This window comes from Sprattus sprattus, assembly GCF_963457725.1.
Source record: "Sprattus sprattus genome assembly, chromosome: 21".
Taxonomy (NCBI): domain Eukaryota; kingdom Metazoa; phylum Chordata; class Actinopteri; order Clupeiformes; family Clupeidae; genus Sprattus; species Sprattus sprattus.
In genome coordinates this window covers 2,339,889-2,359,895 of record NC_137919.1, presented here as the reverse complement: position 1 = coordinate 2,359,895, position 20,007 = coordinate 2,339,889, and the positions used below count along the sequence as shown (strand labels likewise).

Sequence of the window (20,007 nt, the reverse complement as noted above, 5' to 3'; positions counted from 1 at the left end):
AGAGAGAGAGAGAGAGAGAGAGAGAGAGAGAGAGAGAGAGAGAGAGAGAGAGAGATGTAGAGAGAGAGAGAGGAGAGCCTCACCAGAGAGAATCTCCAGGTTCCATTTGTGTTGCTTCTGGAGCTGAGGCTGAGCGGCCATGACTGCCTGGGCGTCCCCTGCGGTCTTAAAGCGCACGTGGCCCTCTGCGTCCCCCTCCAGGATGTCCACATACACCACCGGGGAGAACTCAGACAGAGCATCCTGAAAAAACACACACACACACACACACACACACACACACACACACACACACACACACACACACACACACACACACACACACACACACACACACACACACACACACACACACACACAGAGAGAGAGAGAGTAACACTCCTGTCAGCTATTTTTATACAAAGAAACAAAATGATAGTAGTGTATGAATGAAATGTAAAGAAATGAAATCAGAACCCAAATAAGTAAATCAATCGATTTGAACACAGGTCCTGGAGTAAATCAATCGATTTGAACACATGTGCTGGAGTAAATCAATCAATTTGAACACAGGTCCTGGAGTAAATCAATCGATTTGAACACATGTGCTGGAGTAAATCAATCGATTTGAACACAGGTGCTGGAGTAAATCAATCGATTTGAACACAAGTGCTGGAGTAAATCAATCAATTTGAACACAGCTGCTGGAGTAAATCAATCGATTTGAACACAGGTGCTGGAGTAAATCAATCAATTTGAACACAGGTGCTGGAGTAAATCAATGGATTTGAACACAGGTGCTGGAGTAAATCAATGGATTTGAACACAGGTGCTGGAGTAAATCAATCAATTTGAACACAGGTGCTTGAGTAAATCAATCGATTTGAACACAGGTGCTGGAGTAAATCAATTGATTTGAACACAGGTGCTGGAGTAAATCAATCGATTTGAACACAGGTGCTGGAGTAAATCAATCGATTTGAACACAGGTGCTGGAGTAAATCAATCGATTTGAACACAGGTGCTGGAGTAAATCAATCGATTTGAACACAGGTGCTGGAGTAAATCAATCGATTTGAACACAGGTGCTGGAGTAAATCAATCGATTTGAACACAGGTGCTGGAGTACTACCTTCACACTCTTCTTCCCCGGCAGAGGCTGAGTGTCTGTGATCTTGACGATCAGCCCGCTCTCAAACTGAGGGCCTTTGGGTTCCTCTTTAATGCTCGGTTTACACTCCACAGCTGTCACAAACAAACAAACACACAAACAAGAATGAATCAATCAAATATGAATGTTCACACGGAGTGACCTCAAAGTGACCTGATTGTTGTCCCGGGTTGCAAACAAAAACATGTAGATCAATGCACTCGAAGAGGACACTCATCAATCTCGTTAATGACAAGCCCTTAAGAAGCACCAGGTGGTTTACCGACTAACCCGGATAAGTCAGAGCAGGTGGTATACCTGGTATATAAGCCCTATCGGTGCAAACCCATGCCACCGTTGTGAGCGACTTCCATCGCTTTGAGTGGGCGTGGTGTAGCGTGTGGAAATAGCATACAGTCCAACTGTCAAAGACGACACCAAACAATCTCATTGGCTGCTGCCGGGAAATATCGCTCCTCATTTGCATAAGTTTCAACATGTTCGAATTTTCAACGGACGCGTCGCTCAGATCGCTAATTTACGTCACAATGGATTGGCTCCCATTGAAATGCATTGGCTTTAGAGATCGCGTCGCTCACAACGGTGGCATGGGTTTGCACCGTATGACTTCACTCTCCCAGCCAAACAAAGCCACAGGGCTCTTCTATTAGATGGTTTACTACTTGCTTGGCAAAGCCACAGGGCTCTTCTATTAGATGGTTTACTACTTGCTTGGCAAAGCCACAGGGCTCTTCTATTAGATGGTTTACTACTTGCTTGGTAAAGCCACAGGGCTCTTCTATTAGATGGTTTACTACTTGCTTGGTAAAGCCACAGGGCTCTTCTATTAGATGGTTTACTACTTGCTTGGCAAAGCCACAGGGCTCTTCTATTAGATGGTTTACTACTCGCTTGGAGTTAACTGTTCTGGTTTAGTCACTACACCACGTGTTTGGAATGCCCCCGGGGTTGCTGTGAGGTGTCTACAGAGGGTCGTAAGGTCAGGGGTGAGTTGGGTGGGACGGTACAGAGGGTCGAGGGGTCAGAGGTGAGTTGGGTGGGACGGTACAGAGGTGAGTTGGGTCGGACGGTACCGTTGTTCCGGTCCTGCGGAGCGGCGGCGTCACACTCCATGGTGGCCGGCTCAGTCTTGATCTGAGTCATGGACTTCTTCAGGGCGCCCATGGAGTGCTTCTGGAGCTGCAGGTACTGCTGTTTCAGCTCCAGCCACTCCCTCCTAACACACACACACACACACACACACACACACATAATGAGATGGGGAGATAGGGGAAGGGAGAGGAAGAGGAAGAGAGAGAGAAGGGGGCGGGGGGGAGGTAGAGGAAGAGAGAAGAAGAGGGGGAGAGGGAGGGAGAGAAAGAGGGAGACAGAGAGAGAGAAAAGGAGAGAGAAAAACAGTATAAATGGCAGTGAGGGAGTGAAATAGAGAGAGACAATGGAGAGAGAGAAAGCGAGAGAGAGAGAGAGAGAGAAAGAGACAGAGAGAGAGAGAGAGAGAGGGACAGACATAGAGAGAGCAAGAGAGAGAGAGGGTCAGGAATAACCCCGTGAGCACTGTTGACAGGCCAAATGGATCAGTGAGGGGGGCAGAGGGCCAGAGAGGCTACAGTGCCGGGTTCCAACTCATTAACACGACAAAACACTCCCAATTAAACCAATTCAATGCTGTTTTTACCTCCCAAATGGACAGATTACAGCACTGTGATAACATAACAGGTTATCTGGAGTGCCACTGGTTGGAAGGAGCCACTGGAGGATTCTGCATTGGCCAGTGCTTGAACATCATGGCCCATTTTCACTTCAATTCCTTGAGTCACCACAAGAGGGCACCCTTTAGAGGATTTGTCAATTATGGTGACACCACTTGTGTTGAGCTGTTTAGATAGTGTGAGCATATGCATGTGTTTACATCTACATGTGTTTACAAGTTGGTCAGAGCATGCTTGTGTTGGTCAGAGTGTTTACACTATGTGAGTGCATCCTGTGAATGTATCCTGTGTGTGTATCCTGTGTGAGGGGGTGTGTGTTTTGACTGAAGGGGAAGAAATGAACATGACTGGTGTGAGTATTTGTGTGTGTGTGTGTGTGTGTGTGTGTGTGTGTATGCAAATGTGTGTGTGCGTGAGTGCGTGTGTATTTAAGTGTTTATGTGTGTGACAAGCATACGTGTGTGCATGCATGTGTGTGTGTTTGAATGAAAGAGGAAGAAAGAATGAGTATGACTGCCTGTGTGTGTGTGTGTGTGTGTGTGTGTGTGTGTGTCGTACTTTGAGAGCACTCTGAGGGGAATGACCTCTTCTCCAATCTTGGTGCGCTCCTTGTGCTGCTTCTTGCGTTTCCTCTTGGCCTTCAGCAGAGAGTCATCCTTCTTCTCATCCACACCTTCCTGCTTCTCGCCTTCAACCGCAGACTCTGAACACACGAACACACACACACACACACACACACACACACACACACACACACACACACACACACACACACACACACACACACACACACACACACACACACACACACACACACACACACACAGTCAGCCAGCTGAACACAGACACGTGTAGACAAGCATACACAAAATGGGAGGAGCTGGCTGCCTCAGTGTATTTTACTGTAGATGAACTGGTACAGCAAAATGCTAAGCACAAAGGTAATGGTCAAGACAACAGGGAACTTAAACAGAAAAAAAAAATATCCAGCACCATACTACTGTATATGTTTGTCTGTAGATTAATGGGATAAAACACATACATTCATAATTTCTTTTTACAGTTTTTGTCAAATATTACCTACCCTTCATCTCACTCTCGGACTCTTCCTCCAGCTTCCTCATCTTGGCGGGCATCTCGTCCAACCCACTTCCCTCTGTCTTCTCCGTGCTCAGGGACCTCCGTCTCATCTTGGCGGGCATCTCGTTCAGCCCGCCACCCTCTGGCATGTCCGTGCTCTGGGACCTCCTTCTCATCTTGGCGGGCATCTCGTCCTGGCCGCCACCCTCTGTCTTCTCCGAGCTCTGGGACCTCCGTCTTTTCTTCTCAGCACGCTTGGCGGGGGTCTTCACCTGACCCTCCCCCTCCACTGCCCCCACGGGCTCTACGGCGCCCTCATCTGGCCGCGGCTGGTGGCTCTTCACGTCTCCAGGCTCAGCCTGCCCGCTCTTCTCCTCCGGCTCATTGGCCGTCTCCATGGCCGTGGGTTGAGTGGCAGCCTCCTTCCGGGCGCTGCGAGATTTCTTCTTCTTTTTCTTCTTCTTCTCGTCCTCGTCTTCCTCTGAAGACAGGAGGTCAAGAATAATTCAATTCAATTAAATTTGATTTCTATAGCGCCATAACAATACAATTGCCTCTAGGCGCTTGAACACTGTAAACGCTTCATGGAAATGGAGTCATTTAAGACCATGCAGGTCTGCTCAGCCTAGACTTGCAGAATGGTGGACATCTCACATGTACCTATACACAAGTCATGCCTCACACAAACACTCTAGTTCCAAAGGTCAGCTGAGTGAACTTTTGCATACTCCAATGGAACTTGGAATGGAATGGAGATTTGGCAAGATTCTCAGGGCCATAGTCACATGTGCAAAGAATATCATTATTGTTACTGGCACCCTTCATAGTACTCATGTGGCACTCTATTTGGAACTACTTTCCATATACACCTTACATATATATAAGAGGCACTTTAATATAATCAGGGCCGTAAAACATCTTGACCTAACACAGTGTTTTTATTAAAACCCAGTACCAAGACCATGACCTTGATCGCTAGGAGAGGGCAAACTCTCACAAACTGCCCTAGGAGAGGGCAAACTCTCACAAACTGCCCTATGAGAGGGCAAACTCTCACAAACTGCCCTAGGAGAGGGCAAACTCTCACAAACTGCCCTAGGAGAGGGCAAACTCTCACAAACTGCCCAAGGAGAGGGCAAACTCTCACAAACTGCCCAAGGAGAGGGTAAACTCTCACAAACTGCCCTATGAGAGGGCAAACTCTCACAAACTGCCCTATGAGAGGGCAAACTCTCACAAACTGCCCAAGGAGAGGGCAAACTCTCACAAACTGCCCTAGGAGAGGGTAAACTCTCACAGACTGCCCCCTATGAGAGGGCAAACTCTCACAAACTGCCCCCTATGAGAGGCCAAACTCTCACAAACTGCCCTATGAGAGGCCAAACTCTCACAAACTGCCCTATGAGAGGGCAAACTCTCACAAACTGCCCTAGGAGAGGGCAAACTCTCACAAACTGCCCTAGGAGAGGGTAAACTCTCACAAACTGCCCTAGTAGGGGGCAAACTCTCACAAACTGCTCTAGGAGAGGGCAAACTCTCACAAACTGCCCTATGAGAGGGCAAACTCTCACACACTGCCCTATGAGAGGGCAAACTCTCACAAACTGCCCAAGGAGAGGGCAAACTCTCACAAACAGCCTGATTAGGGCGCCACAGTCACGCTACTAAGTAACAGTTTTGTCGAGCCCGGTACCTCGCGAGTCGTCCGCTGTGAGCTGGGGCAGGGGTTTGTTCTTCCGGACCTTGGGGAAGATGCCAGGCTTGCGGGGGGCGTCCCCGGGGGGGTTGTTCAGCATCTGCCCAGAGAGAAAGACACTCACAGCTTCAGAAAAACCAGCGTTGGTGTCTCAGTCAAACTAGACAAGAAGCGCCTCCACACCATCAACATGCGTCACGTGCCTATGCCAAGATGTCTTCTACAGTGAACTACCATAGCAAAAAAGCCCTAAACATATACACAATTCATTCATTCATTAGTGTTACAGTATATATAATCTTAATTATCTATCAACATATGAATACATTGGTTGTATATTCAGCTAAACTTAAGGAGAGGCTGCATCATTCATCAACAAAAAAATAATAAATCTGCCATTGCTGATGAATGCTTTCTTTTACTGGAATGTTCCCGTCTAGGTGTTAGCCTTCCTCCTACTGACGCTAGCAGTGACGTCACTCACCTCTTTGGCTTTCAGGGCCTGCTCCACGGTTTCAAACTCAACGAAGGCGAAACCTTTGGGATGGTAGGTGGACTTGTACCTGGGCAGACTGATGTACACGATGCTGCCACACTGGCTGAACACTCGCTCTATCCAGCCGTGGGTCACACCCTTGGGCAGCAGTTCCTGGGGGAAGAGGCCATTTAACGGGCACACATCAGCACCGGGCATGAAAAATGAAAGAAAACCTAGATCCTCTAAGGACATTCCTCCGATCCTAGCGAAATATAAGGAAATTAACAAAATTTGGAAGTCACAGACCATGCTGACAAAAGAAATTGTAAGGCGTGGCCCATAATGGCTATGGCTTATATTCTGATGTAAAGGTAAAAAAATAATAATCACATTTCACATTTTTATTTCAGCTGAGGGATCTATTCTGATGGTGAAAACGGCTAGCGGAAACAGCAGCGCATGCGCACTTTTGCACAAGCAGTAAAGGTGTGATCAAAGGCATTAAGTGGGCCTAGCTGAACTTCAGTAGTCAAAGGTTTGGAAAAAGCCAGCCAATAGCATTGTCGGCAATCCCTTATAACTGAATGGGTCAGACTAAACTAGTCAGACTAAACTACAATGGAGGAAAATGGCCCTATTCTGTCGAGCAATCCCTTAAAACTGAATGGGTCAGACTAAACTACAATGGAAGAAAATGGCCCTATTCTGGACAGTTTCAACTACATTCTCTGAAAGTACAACTCCCAGAGCTCCTGCCACGCTGGTGCAGAGCTTCACCGCACCCAGACCTCCTGGGAAAGGATATGGCTTGGGCATTTTAAAACATATTGGACAAGCTACAATTACGTGTCAACGATGACTGATCTGAGCAACAGAAGTAGCACTCCACCGTCCAGAGCCCGCGGCGATGTTACCATCTTCTTCCATTGTAATCTTGTCTGAGGTACTTTGTTTAAAAGGGATTGTCATCAATGCTATGAGTCAGTTTTAACAAAAACTCTTCAGTAATTAACGTTTACCTGGTTCTGCCTACTTTCTGCCTTTGACCACACCTGTGCCTCTCTGTCTCAAGCATGTCTACTGTTATGAAACCGTGTGCCATTTCCGTCAGCCGTTTTCGCTCTCAAACTAGAGCCCTATATAATAATAAACTTTATTACAGGCTCAAGGCCCACATGGGAGATGTACAATACATAAAATCAATAAATTACATATAAATATACATTCATAAATACATATAAATACACAAGGAAAGAAGGGCTAAAAAAGGCACTTATGCCAGTGTTCCCAGATCTTAGATGTGTACTTGACAGAGCTGCGACCAGGGTCTGTCATCAGATCAATTAATACATTTGAAGAGCGGTCCAGCCGACACATAAACTTAAAAGTAAGGTTCCTCAGCAAGGCCATGAAGGTGGTAAGACCCATATTACAAAACAGCTGACTGGCTCTAGTACTCCTGGGTTTCTTCAGGAGTATCCTAAGACAGTCATTATAGGCTACTTTCAATTTACGCAAGCTCTCCTTCTTGTAATTCACCCAGAGTGGAGCTGTATAGAGAGGGGTGCAGTAGGCTCTAAACAAATACATTTTAACATCATATGTACAGTGGTGGAATTTTCTAACCAACATGTTAGCTTGGACATAGAGCAATCTCCTCTGTCTAAACATGTCAGCATCATCCTCCAATGTGTATATGTGTGGTTAGTGACAGATTGTTCCCTTTACAAAGTAAAACATTGTTCACCACATAGACTGTTCGCTGATCCACATCTTTTGGATCCTCTCCGAGGGGACGTTTCCTGCGAACTTTTGTTCCTTCGAGGTTGACCTATAAAACAGACATTGAGGCGATGTATGACGCATACAATGATCTATAATGATATAACTTATTTAAAACAACTGCAAGCATTTTAGTTTATTTTTAACATCTAACAAATATACGTACACATTAAGTTTTACTTGAGGCTTAGGTTGATAGAAATAAAACTAATATTCATATGTTTAGTTGAGTGCAAGAGCAGTGTGTTAACAACAAGCTGAATAAAGATTTTATATTAAAAATGTAATACTAAGCTTACCTCTACAGTTGAAGAGTTTTTCAACGCTCTGGCAATCAACTTCTCATCTGTGGTGAGCTTTTTCATTCGGTTAAATGTTGGCAACACAGATATGTCTACGTCTGTGTGCAGAAACACGAGCACATACAAGGAAAGATTGAGAGATCATTTCATTAGCGATACAGTCACCAATGCTATAATGTATTAAGAGAGATGTCATTTCCACGAAGATGTGGGTCATAGATATTACTAAAGGTACATATGGTTTATTCTCAGAAATAACGTTTAGGCTTACATCCATCTCTGGACTCGGTAATGAGTTGCTTCAGAAACCTGTCCTTGTGGAGGTTTGCGTCGCCAAACCAGAAGTCCACTTGTTTTTTGACATCTGCCAGTAACTGTTTCACTCGAGATCGCTTCTTTTTATCCTTCTCCTTCTCCATCTCTATCTCCTTGCTTGTGTTTTTGGTGGAGGTTTCTCCTCCCGAAGGTTTCTTCTCGGTGTCAGTCATGACTGGCGTCTGGTCAAAACCTAGAAGTCATGTTCGGTATGGTTCGTGTTAGCTATAACGGACACAACAATGATACAAAGCTCGACAACTAGAATACGTTAAATCAATAGCATTGCATGGCGCACTATAGTTCATAGCCCTGTGACCAAGTTACACTTGAGCTAATGTTTACTATGGTGCAACTCGTCAATGTAACAACGTTATTAATTAGCAAGCTAATCAACAACACTGGCTTGTGACGAGTTAGCCAACTCGAAGTCTCCAGACAACACAATCAAATGTCACTAAAATGCACCAAGCACTGACAAATGTATGTCACCAGGAAGCCGTATCTTTACCTTATCTTCAGTTTCACAGGTTTACGCTTCTATTCGGCAAACTTCGCCTTATAGTAGTATCACATTGGGAGAAGCATACAAGCGCACACAGACGTCATTGATTCGTTGGGTACCCCCAGGGGTCCTTCATGGTAAAAAGGAAAGTATGAAAGTATTTTAATGGCGTTTCAAACAATGGCGTAAACAAATCGAAAGATCTTACATAAAGCGAGACAATAATTTACAACTGGTTGTGAATTCATTTATTCGTGTAATTTAATTCTTAATGACATTTTATTAACTTAGCAGGCTTAATACATGGGAAGCCTGTTGTCGCTTGTCAATGACGTCAAGGAGTAGCGCGAAAATTTAAGAAAGGGGCGTGAGGTTCTAGAATCCAATCGAACAAAAAAGCAACAAAGAAATAAACTACATACACACTAGTAAGAAAGCGTGCTTTTTTTTTTTTTAATATAATTATTTATTACGAACCGGTGTAACCTTAGATAATCTAGACGTATCATATTTTATTTAAATGCTTCAAATACGTATATCCCATGACAGAATATGGCTTTGGTAAAATTGTATAAATGTGTCCGCCGATAAAATAACTTGATAGTAGTAATTGTATTCAAATGTATGAACACTGCGTTGTTTCTGATGAAATGATACATTTGATTACTGTTTTACCCATGATGTATGTTCTGTGTGCAATTACAGGTTCGTTTTAACATATAAAGATTGTATGTAAAACTAATTAGAGGTAATAGGGTTCTTCTAAAAATACAGGTATGAATTTGCTTGGCCTACTGAGCCCTTTAATATAAAATAATGTATTCTACTATAAACACCTTCCTTCACAGAAAGATGCAACAATAAAGGCGTACTATGCAGAAGCTCGTCCACCTGCTCAAGGTCTATGTTCCATGAGAATTTAAGTAAAGTATTAAACAACTCTTCAGATCTCACCATTTTATTTTCAAAACAGCTCTTCACTGTAGTCTGTGTACAATTCCTGCTCATGTATTACTATGTAACATAGAAATTTTTATATGTATCCTAATAAACACATGCAAAAGGTCTTCGCTCATTTGTGCATGTGTGTGAGATAGATCACAGAGTAGACAGTAGAGTAGACAGAATAAAGACAACATTGCTTCAAAAGATAAATAAATAATAATATAATAATGTATTATATTGTAGACATGTACAATAACAAACAATCTCACAGAGATGATGGTCTGATAACAAAAACCTTCCATTGGAATTAAGTTGCATTCGCCCAAAAATGACGAAAACATCAGCTCTCCACAATAGACGCAAACTTCTCAAGTCTCTTCCGCACATCGTCGTCGTCGTCGCCGCACTTGTCAATCCGAGTTCTGATGAGCTCCAGAAGTTTCCGGTAAAAGCTCCGCGTCCAGGGGATGTCCAGACGGCAGCGGGAGCTCTGGCAGACCTTGTGGAGAACGCTGACCAGCTTCTCCGTGCTGCTCCCCTCGCAGCGCTGCAGGACCCACGTGCTCCACTCCTCCCACACGCGGTCGTTGGTGAAGGCCACGGTGAAGCACTGGCCGTCCGAGGAGACGCTGTTCAGGGGCACGGCCTCCTCCTCACTCACCTCATTCCAAATCGCACTGCAAAGGAGTCAGGTTGATTCATTCTATGTATGTTCTGTCTGTCTGTCTGTCTGTCTGTCTGTCTGTCTGTCTGTCTGTCTGTCTGTCTGTCTGTCTGTCTGTCTGTCTGTCTGTCTGTCTGTCTGTCTGTCTGTATGTATGTATGTATGTATGTATGTCTTCCATGTCTATACCATATTATTTTCCATAATATGTTGATTATGTATCAGAATTCTTAAAACAGTCACCAGTGACATAATTTCGACAGCTATCGATTCTAAAATAATATTCTCTGAGACAGAAACTGAAACTATAAAAATAGGGCCAAGGTTAAAAAAATCCTAAATTTCCTTTTAAGAAGTGTGAAATTACTGTAGTTGCCTCTATGGCATGTTAAACCACTGTGGCCGGCTCCATGACCGACGCCTTAGTCAGGCGAATCATTGTTTTGATAGTTTATTGCCATATAATAATGATAATAATTATTACTTTGATAGTTTATTGCCATATAATAATGATAATAATTATTACTTTGATAGTTTATTGCCATATAATAATGATAATAATTATTACTTTGATAGTTTATTGCCATATAATAATGATAATAATTATTACTTTGATAGTTTATTGCCATATAATAATGATAATAATTATTAATTTGATAGTTTATTGCCATATAATAATGATAATAATTATTACTTTGATAGTTTATTGCCATATAATAATGATAATAATTATTAATTTGATAGTTTATTGCCATATAATAATGATAATAATTATTACTTTGATAGTTTATTGCCATATAATAATGATAATAATTATTACTTTGATAGTTTATTGCCATATAATAATGATAATAATTATTACTTTGATAGTTTACTCACACTACTGCTTGCAGTGGGGATGGAGTCAATGCTGTCAGAGCGGAAAGGCCACGATAGCTGATCCTGTTACCTTCCATCCTGCAGATGATCAAATAAATCAAAAAGAAATGATCAAATAAATTGATTATTCTATAACTAATCAAATCTATGAATAAATTAAAGCACCTAGGATCATATCACCATTCCTTAGTTAATACTATCAGTACATTTCCCATGTCAGCTGGCACTGGGTCAAGTGAAACTTCTTGCTCACTTTGACCACTAAACTTGGACAGATGCAAACACTCCCAACCCACTAACCCACAGCAACAATTTCATCTACATGCAAATAAGTAGCACAACCAATGACACAATGGAATTATCCCAGGTTGTTTGTATTATTATATATTATTTATAGAGAGTCTGTTGACCCAACTCAATTAAAAGTTATCCTTTCTGCATTTCAAAACCAGAACTGGCTCAACCGAGCTCAGCCCAAACAAATCACTATGATTTCAGTTTTGGTTTTGTTCTTTATAGATGATTTCGTTCATTCACAAAGCAGAAGTACGGTTTTATTGCATGCTATGTGCCAACACGTTACAGAAAGTAAACAAAGGCAGATCAGATGGTCAGGCATGGGACCAGGGGGAAACCCCTGGGCGTCTGGCATAGTTTCTCCACACAGGAAGGTAAGGCAACGAGTCGTCTAAGAGGAAGTCCGTTCTGCCCAGTCACGTTCTGAAACTCACCATATCTCCCGCAAGGACTGTCTGCTCCTAATGGCGTCTGCCAGCACCAGAACCTCCTCGTCTCCGATATCAGCCCATCCTAAACTATAGAGATGTCAATAAGCCATATGGCGATCATCTTGGAATACAGAGGATACAGAGGAATTCTGCTGGGTCCTTCTTGCTGGGTATCCCTATGACGTAAAGTGTATTGTAAACATACCCCAGATATGTTAGGGTCTCTGAAGATTGTATCACTTGAGCAATGACCTGTATTGCCTCCATGTCAAGGGTGTTTTCACCAAGCCTAAACAAAAAACACATGACATGTCAGTATTTGTGTGGTTTATACTCCCCTCGGTCTGCTGCACGTGGCTCAATGAGACAAGTGAATATTTACAGAATAATGGTCATAGAAATGACACACACACACACACACACACACACACACACACACACATAATATATATGTATATTCATGTGTTATTTCTATCATTTCTATATGGTAGTTTAGAAGCTTTTGAAATCATAATGCTTATCTATTATAAAATAATGATATTATTGATTAGTTACTTAGACAGTAAATAGGAAACAGTAACTGAAACCTTAATATTTGTTTATACAAAACAGAAGAGCGTTTTGAAGACACTGTCACCAGCTGAGGTAACTCAACCCACCAGAGGCTTTTACACCTGCTCAGGTGAGGCTGCAGGTCAGCGAGGGACTCGGCAGAGACGTTGGTCCCTGTGAGGTCCAGCTCTGTGATGGCGCCCGTCGTCTCCCGCAGGAAGTGCGTGATCACGGTGTAGTCCATGGGTGAGAGGCTGACGTCGCTCAGGTTGACCCTCAGCGCGCCGGGACGGAACTCCTGGAGCAGGGTGTCATCCTTTTTTTCAGATAAGATTAGATAAAAAAAAATGCAAAAAAAAAGTGCTAAGTATGTGCAAATGTAAAGTGGAACAAGTGAATAAATATGATATGTACAGTAAGAGTTAGAAAATGACACAGACTTGTAATATAAACAGAATTGAGACTAGCAGCAATTGAGGTAGGAGTGAGGTATGATAAGTATATAAAGTACCTGCTGCTCGAAGAGGCAGTGCAGGTGGGTGAGGTATGATAAGTATATAAAGTACCTGCTGCTCGAAGAGGCAGTGCAGGTGGGTGAGGATGATAAGTATATAAAGTACCTGCTGCTCGAAGAGGCAGTGCAGGTGGGTGAGGTATGATAAGTATATAGAGTGCAGGTGTAAGTATACTGGTATACTTTATAAGTATATAAAGTGCAGGTGTTAGTATACTGGTATACCTGCTGCTCAAAGAGGCAGTGCAGGTGGGTGAGGTATGATAAGTATATAAAGTGCAGGTGTAAGTATACTGGTATACCTGCTGCAGTGCAGGTGGGTGAGGATGATAAGTATATAGAGTGCAGGTGTAAGTATACTTGTATACCTGCTGCTCAAAGAGGCAGTGCAGGTGGGTGAGGTATGATAAGTATATAAAGTGCAGGTGTAAGTATACTGGTATACCTGCTGCAGTGCAGGTGGGTGAGGATGATAAGTATATAAAGTGCAGGTGTAAGTATACTGGTATACCTGCTGCAGTGCAGGTGGGTGAGGATGATAAGTATATAGAGTGCAGGTGTAAGTATACTTGTATACCTGCTGCTCAAAGAGGCAGTGCAGGTGGGTGAGGTATGATAAGTATATAAAGTGCAGGTGTAAGTATACTGGTATACCTGCTGCAGTGCAGGTGGGTGAGGATGATAAGTATATAAAGTGCAGGTGTAAGTGTACTGGTATACCTGCTGCTCAAAGAGGCAGTGCAGGTGGGTGAGGATGATAAGTATATAAAGTGCAGGTGTAAGTATACTGGTATACCTGCTGCTCGAAGAGGCAGTGCAGGTGGGTGAGGATGATAAGTTTATAAAGTGTCGGTGTAAGTATACTGGTATACCTGCTGCAGTGCAGGTGGGTGAGGATGATAAGTATATAAAGTGCAGGTGTACTGGTATACCTGCTGCTCGAAGAGGCAGTGCAGGTGGGTGAGGATGATAAGTATATAAAGTACCTGCTGCTCGAAGAGGCAGTGCAGGTGGGTGAGGATGATAAGTATATAAAGTGCAGGTGTAAGTATACCTGCTGCTCGAAGAGGCAGTGCAGGTGGGTGAGGATGATAAGTATATAAAGTACCTGCTGCTCGAAGAGGCAGTGCAGGTGGGTAAGTATACTGGTATACCTGCTGCTCGAAGAGGCAGTGCAGGTGGGTGAGGATGATAAGTATATAGAGTGCAGGTGTTAGTATACTGGTATACCTGCTGCTCGAAGAGGCAGTGCAGGTGGGTGAGTATACTGGTATACCTGCTGCTCGAAGAGGCAGTGCAGGTGGGTGAGGATGATAAGTATATAGAGTGCAGGTGGGTGAGGATGATAAGTATATAAAGTACCTGCTGCTCGGAGAGGCAGTGCAGGTGGGTGAGGATGTGGCCTCCGTCTTCACACCTGGCCTGGAGCTTCCTCAGAAGCCCCTCACGGTACACCTGGGCTTGGGCCACGGGCGGGTCGAACCCCACCGCCCTTGATAGCAGCTTCTGGTTCCGCTCGGAGAGGAGGCCCGATAGGAACCGGGCAAACAGGTCCAGGTGTCCCGCGTCGTCGTCGTTGTCCTGGTTAAGGCTGGAGATGTGTTTTGAGACGTCAGGGGAGAACCCGCCTGCCATGGAGCAGTGAAGCGCAGCGAAGAACTCCTGGACGGTGAGGTGTGTGAAGGAGAAGACGTCCTCGGTGAAGCCCGGCTCCTGCACGGAAGTCTTGTCCAGGAAGGTGCTGCTGAGCGCACAGTCGAGTAACTGCACAGCCTCCATGTCTCTGCGGTAGAAGAGTGTCTCGTGGTCCATCAGTTTTTGGTAGGCCAGTTTACCTAGTTTCAGTACAATCTCTCTCAGTCTCTGTTCTTCAGTCAAATCTTCTCGTTTATCACCGTAAACTTCAGCTCGTCCGAGGGAGTGTGTCCGCAGTAAGGCTACCAGATACTGGGTGTATATGTCGGTCATTGTTTTGGGGCTCCCTCCAGACAGACCGTCGCTGTCTTTCAGGATACTGCACACGATGTGGCAGAAGGCAGGGATGTAGCAAAGTGTTAGCATTAGCTTGTTAGCGACAACCTTCTCAAACATCTCCTGGGCCAGCTGTTCCTGCTGGAAGTATCGCTGGAAGAAGTCCCCGATCTCCGCGCACGAGAATCCCGTGATGACGGCGAAGCAGTCGATGGATCCCACCGGGACGTAGCTGACGGCCATCGGCCGGCTCGTGAGCAGCACGGATGCTTCCGGAAGGAGTTCGCCTTGGATCAGACTGGAGAGAACCTCGGCGACCTCGCCCTCCTCGTCCGGCTTGGTCACAAACACGTCCGCATCACAAGACGACCTGTAGTGCTTGAACTCGTCGAAGCCGTCCAGAACGATCAGGAGGCTGCTCTCATTGGCCAGGATGGTATCCACACATTTGGCGAGGTGGCCATTTTTGCGAAGCACCAGGTCCCGGAAGCTGACTGGCTTAGAAATAAGGTTCAGGTCCCGAAAGGTCAGGTGAATGATAAAGTCAAACTCCAGGTGCTCCACATTGCCACCAAAGTCACATAGGATCTTAGATAGATAGATAGATAGATAGATAGATGGATACTTTATTGATCCCGAGGAAAATTAAGGTCATCCAGTAGCTTACACTTACAAACAAACATGAATCACAATAAATACAAAAATCACAATAAACACAAAAACAAAAACAATACACATAGGGAGAAGATGTACACATGGTGGTGGGATGTTTACATATACCATATACATATAACATTGTGCTTTACTTGTGACAGAGCTGCAAGTAGTGGAAAGTGGTGCAAAAGTGTTCATGTGCATGTGTGGATAGTACCTTCTGCACCAGCACCGTTTTGCCGATACCGGCCACCCCGGTCACTAACACCCTCTTGTGTGGCCGCGAGCCGGTGCCGTTGGTGAAGAGCTCCGCCGGCTTAATGAGCCGCTGCTCCACGGCCTTAGCTTGCATAGCCAGACGGCGCTGGCCGAACGTCAGCACCTCGTGCTTCTTCAGCTCAAGGCTGTGGTGGCCCTTCACCACCAGGAGGTTGACGTAGCGCTGGGAGAACGGGATCTTCTCGCCGTGCCGCGTGTTGGAGGACAGCATGCTCTCGCTCCGCCGACGGAGAACAGCCTTGTGCTTCTGAATCACTTTGGAATATTCTAGAAGACACGGAAATGCAGAGGAAGAGGAAGAGAAGGGAAGAGAAGGGAAGGGAGAAGGAGGAGGAGAAAGAGAAGGAGATGGAGAAAGAGAAAGAGAAAGAGAAAGAGAAAGAGAAAGAGAAAGAGAAAGTGTTGTGTCAGATTTTTAGTTTGGAAGTAAAAAAAAATAAACTGTCTTCTGATCTGGTTAAAACTCTAGGTTTTTACTACTGATGATGACATTTCTCACAAAGTCAAGCAAACTGGCAAAGTGTGAAGTAACAAAGGTTTATTCAGTCAGAGCAACACCAACAGCATAAACCTGAGCTTGTCTCGTGACAACACTGACAATTCAAAGATTGCAATGGCTTATATACATTAGATGTCACCCTAAATCTTCTGCCCCCCCTCCCAGCTTTGAAGTGCCTATGGCCTTATCAGATGCCATATCGGCCCAAGTCCGCACCCAGTTTTGCTGATGAGTTGGATTTCCACAGCTGCAATTCTTGACCTCTACCTGTCTTTGGTTGACACATGCGCACCAACTCAACCTCAATCTGAACTCATTCAAACTCGATTGTGATCTTGGTTTTTGGCAATAATCCAGGGGAAGGGGGGACAATGGCCTATGGTCTGCTTCGGTTACTTGGGACTTCCCCTACCCATTGTGTGTGGGTAGGGCTTCTGCAATCTTATGTCAGTGGAGAAGCTCATACTGTGGTTTTATTTTCTATCAGCTTACTATCATAGACATACTGATTAACATAATGTAAGGTAATAATATACACACAGATTAGGAAGATTTCATTTACATATTTTCCACCACAAAAGAGAAAGAGAAAGAAAAGGAGAAAGAGAAAGAGAAAGAGAAGGGAAGGGAAAAGGAGTAGGAGAAAAAGAAGGAGTAGGAGAAAGAGAAAGGGAAAGGGAAGGGAAAAGGAGTAGAATAAGGAGGGAAAGTACATCCCTATTTGGTACTGAATGATTTTCTTTACAAAAACTACAAAACTCCTGTTCCATATAAGTGATGATGAAATGTGATGGTGTGTATTGTGTGTTTTTTGTGGGAAATTGATAAGAGAAATGTAAGGAGGACATTGTTATTTTATTTTAAATCTGAATGCTTATCCTGTTTGCTGAGGCCTACTGTCTTGCTGTGATTTTGTACTGATAGTCATGCATACCGTTCTTCTCTCAAGGACATGTTCTGAGATCATCTTCTGTAACTTCTGTAGCGATGGGATGGGAAAATAACGCCCCTTGTCTGCTCATGAAACATGTTTTTTTTTATACATACACAAAGGCTGGCTGCGCCCAGCTTTTCTTTGGAGTTTGTTCATGATATTTGGTTGTGACACTCTCCCTCTTTTTGCAAAAACATAAAGCACTGAAATTCTGATTGCTGGTCTCTGTCTCATTAATATTAACGTCTTAATATAATTTATCTATCAGAAATATAATATCAATATATTTCTGTATGTTTACTGTAATTGTTTGCTGTAGGCTGTGTTGTGGTGAGTGTTGTATTACAATAAGAACTGGATTTAACAAAAATTGCCACTACGTATTAATGACAAAAGTGAAAAGCAAAACTTCATATTCTTACAATGGCTATACCCCCCCCCCCCCCCCCCCCCCCCCCCTGCTTGTACTGGACATTGTATCATGTGAGTAGTCGCGGTAAATGAAACAGCTTCCATACACCTGTTGTGCATCAAGACTAATGGTAGTCCAAGGAATATACTCAGTTCAATATTATCAAAGTATGCTATTTATAACAATAAATACAATACAATTATGACACTGAACTAGAGTCACCCTCTAAAAACACAAACACTTCCACACTTTCACGTGATTTTATCTCTTATATCGTCGTATATTCATTAGCCTTGTATACAACACATACTTCAATACAGCTGCCAGTTACATGGTGTAACTCACTTTATCGGAATAAAAAAAGCCTTATTAGTGAAACTGGCTCTGAAGACATAAACAGCACAAACTACCAGGGATAAATAGTGGAACTAGCCTGAAGCTGCATGGCAGCATTGCTCTGGCTCTTACCTCCTATGTGGATCGGGACGATGCTCTGCACTGACACCTTCGCTCTAATGTCACTCAGTTGGCTAACAGCCAGAAGAAACGTTCCGGCAGCCTCTTCGCCTTTGCAGTCAAGGATGTCCAGTACCTTCCGCACTCTGCCTCTGGGCCCCCCCGCGCACAGCACCTCCTCACGGTCATCGCGCGTGAACACCTCCGTGGATAGCAGCGTCTCGAGCAGGACATCGATGTGTTCCTCCACCCGGTCGACCAGACTCTCACGCGTCTCCGTCAGGGTCCTCAGGCCAGACCCGGGTGTCCTCGTCACAGCCATGCTATAATGTCCTCCTTCATAACCAACCTGGATTCGGCTTGAAAAGTGAACAACTTTTGACTACTCTGCTTTTGATATGTTCCCACGAGATCTAGGGAAGCGGTGGTTGAAGCGGTGCAGTGCCCTGGCAGTGTGGCACAGATTTCGTATTTCAGTGTTTGTGTATGTTTAGAGAGAGAGGGGGTGGAGGGGTGGAACGCAGAACTCACTCCGTGCCTCACACGTGGAATAAACACACACACACACACACACAGACACGAAAAAGAAAAAAACAGGAAGTAAATTGTTTTTGGCTTTTAAGGAAGCATAGGATATTATCCAAATATGGTCTGTATTTGTCTAAATATAGGTGTCTGTATGCCTTTGTCTAAATATAGGTGTCTGTATGTCTTTTAAAAAAGGAATCAGAAACATATTCTTGAGTGCTATGTAGAAAGGAGAGCTTCCAAACTGCAGTTTCTCTTTCATAATAAAGTAAATTTGTACTTCACTATCCTAATGCCAGATGCAATGATATATTTAACCCTTCCAAAACGATCTGCGCCCGTGGGGCGTTTGGTGGTATTTCTATTAATAGAATGTAAAATCTCCGCGAGTTTTTGTCCTCCAAACATAAAACTAACACCCTGAGAAAGCTTGAATCTTCTAGTTTTCAAATATATCCAGTTCGACACAAACAAATGAATGAGCACTTTGTAAGGAGAATACAGGTAAAGCCTTGCATATTTCTCTCTCAGAGTGTATAAGCAACCTGTGATTGCCCACCCATTAGCGGATTAGGGCTATTCATATGATAAGATCATGGTAAATCTCCGATCGCTATTGGGTAATGACGTTGCAGTAAAACGTGAGAAAACGCCCAATTTTTCCGTATAAACAAGGCAGCATGTTAGGATGTTTACATTTGGACTGAAGAGATACACGATGGCGAACTCCTTCTCTGCTGCCGAAGCCTTGCGCCAAATTCAAGAAGACCTAGTCAGCGAGGAGGAAACCACATCCTCGGATGAGAGCGATGACGATATGGAAGATGAACACATGCACTTTGAGCTTCGTCTTTACCCCGTTGAGGATATCCCTGTTGAGTAAGTTTTATTTGTTTATTTGTTCACCTAGCTCTTGTAATGAATGCTGTTGATTAACTTATAGGGAGTAAAATGCTCCTCTGAGTTGAACGAAAT

The 20,007-nt window shown here is 44.0% G+C and overlaps 2 protein-coding genes across 2 annotated transcripts in view; both read right to left on the bottom strand.

The window, feature by feature from the left end:
* larp7 (La ribonucleoprotein 7, transcriptional regulator) overlaps positions 1-9,131 on the bottom strand; it is a gene marked incomplete at its 3' end in the record, with an annotated part of 11,824 nt that extends 2,693 nt beyond the window's left edge. The window contains exons 1-11 of the mRNA XM_080859799.1: positions 9,024-9,131; positions 8,469-8,705; positions 8,195-8,295; positions 7,861-7,944; positions 6,120-6,284; positions 5,633-5,735; positions 3,944-4,420; positions 3,418-3,562; positions 2,224-2,366; positions 1,112-1,224; positions 84-243 (exon numbers count right to left, since the gene is read on the bottom strand). Coding sequence (XP_080715925.1) covers positions 84-243; positions 1,112-1,224; positions 2,224-2,366; positions 3,418-3,562; positions 3,944-4,420; positions 5,633-5,735; positions 6,120-6,284; positions 7,861-7,944; positions 8,195-8,295; positions 8,469-8,685 — 1,708 coding nt within the window. The 5' untranslated portion in view covers positions 8,686-8,705; positions 9,024-9,131. The remainder of the gene's footprint in view (positions 1-83; positions 244-1,111; positions 1,225-2,223; positions 2,367-3,417; positions 3,563-3,943; positions 4,421-5,632; positions 5,736-6,119; positions 6,285-7,860; positions 7,945-8,194; positions 8,296-8,468; positions 8,706-9,023) is intronic.
* Positions 9,132-10,302: 1,171 nt separating this feature from the next.
* LOC308382357 (NACHT, LRR and PYD domains-containing protein 3-like) lies at positions 10,303-18,826 on the bottom strand (the record flags this gene model as incomplete). Its single annotated transcript, XM_080860076.1, has 7 exons — positions 10,303-10,639; positions 11,506-11,583; positions 12,237-12,320; positions 12,893-13,083; positions 14,662-15,858; positions 16,142-16,470; positions 18,517-18,826. 7 exons carry the CDS (start codon positions 18,824-18,826, stop codon positions 10,303-10,305), a joined length of 2,526 nt encoding a protein of 841 aa, XP_080716202.1.
* Between the last annotated feature and the right edge of the window lie 1,181 nt (positions 18,827-20,007).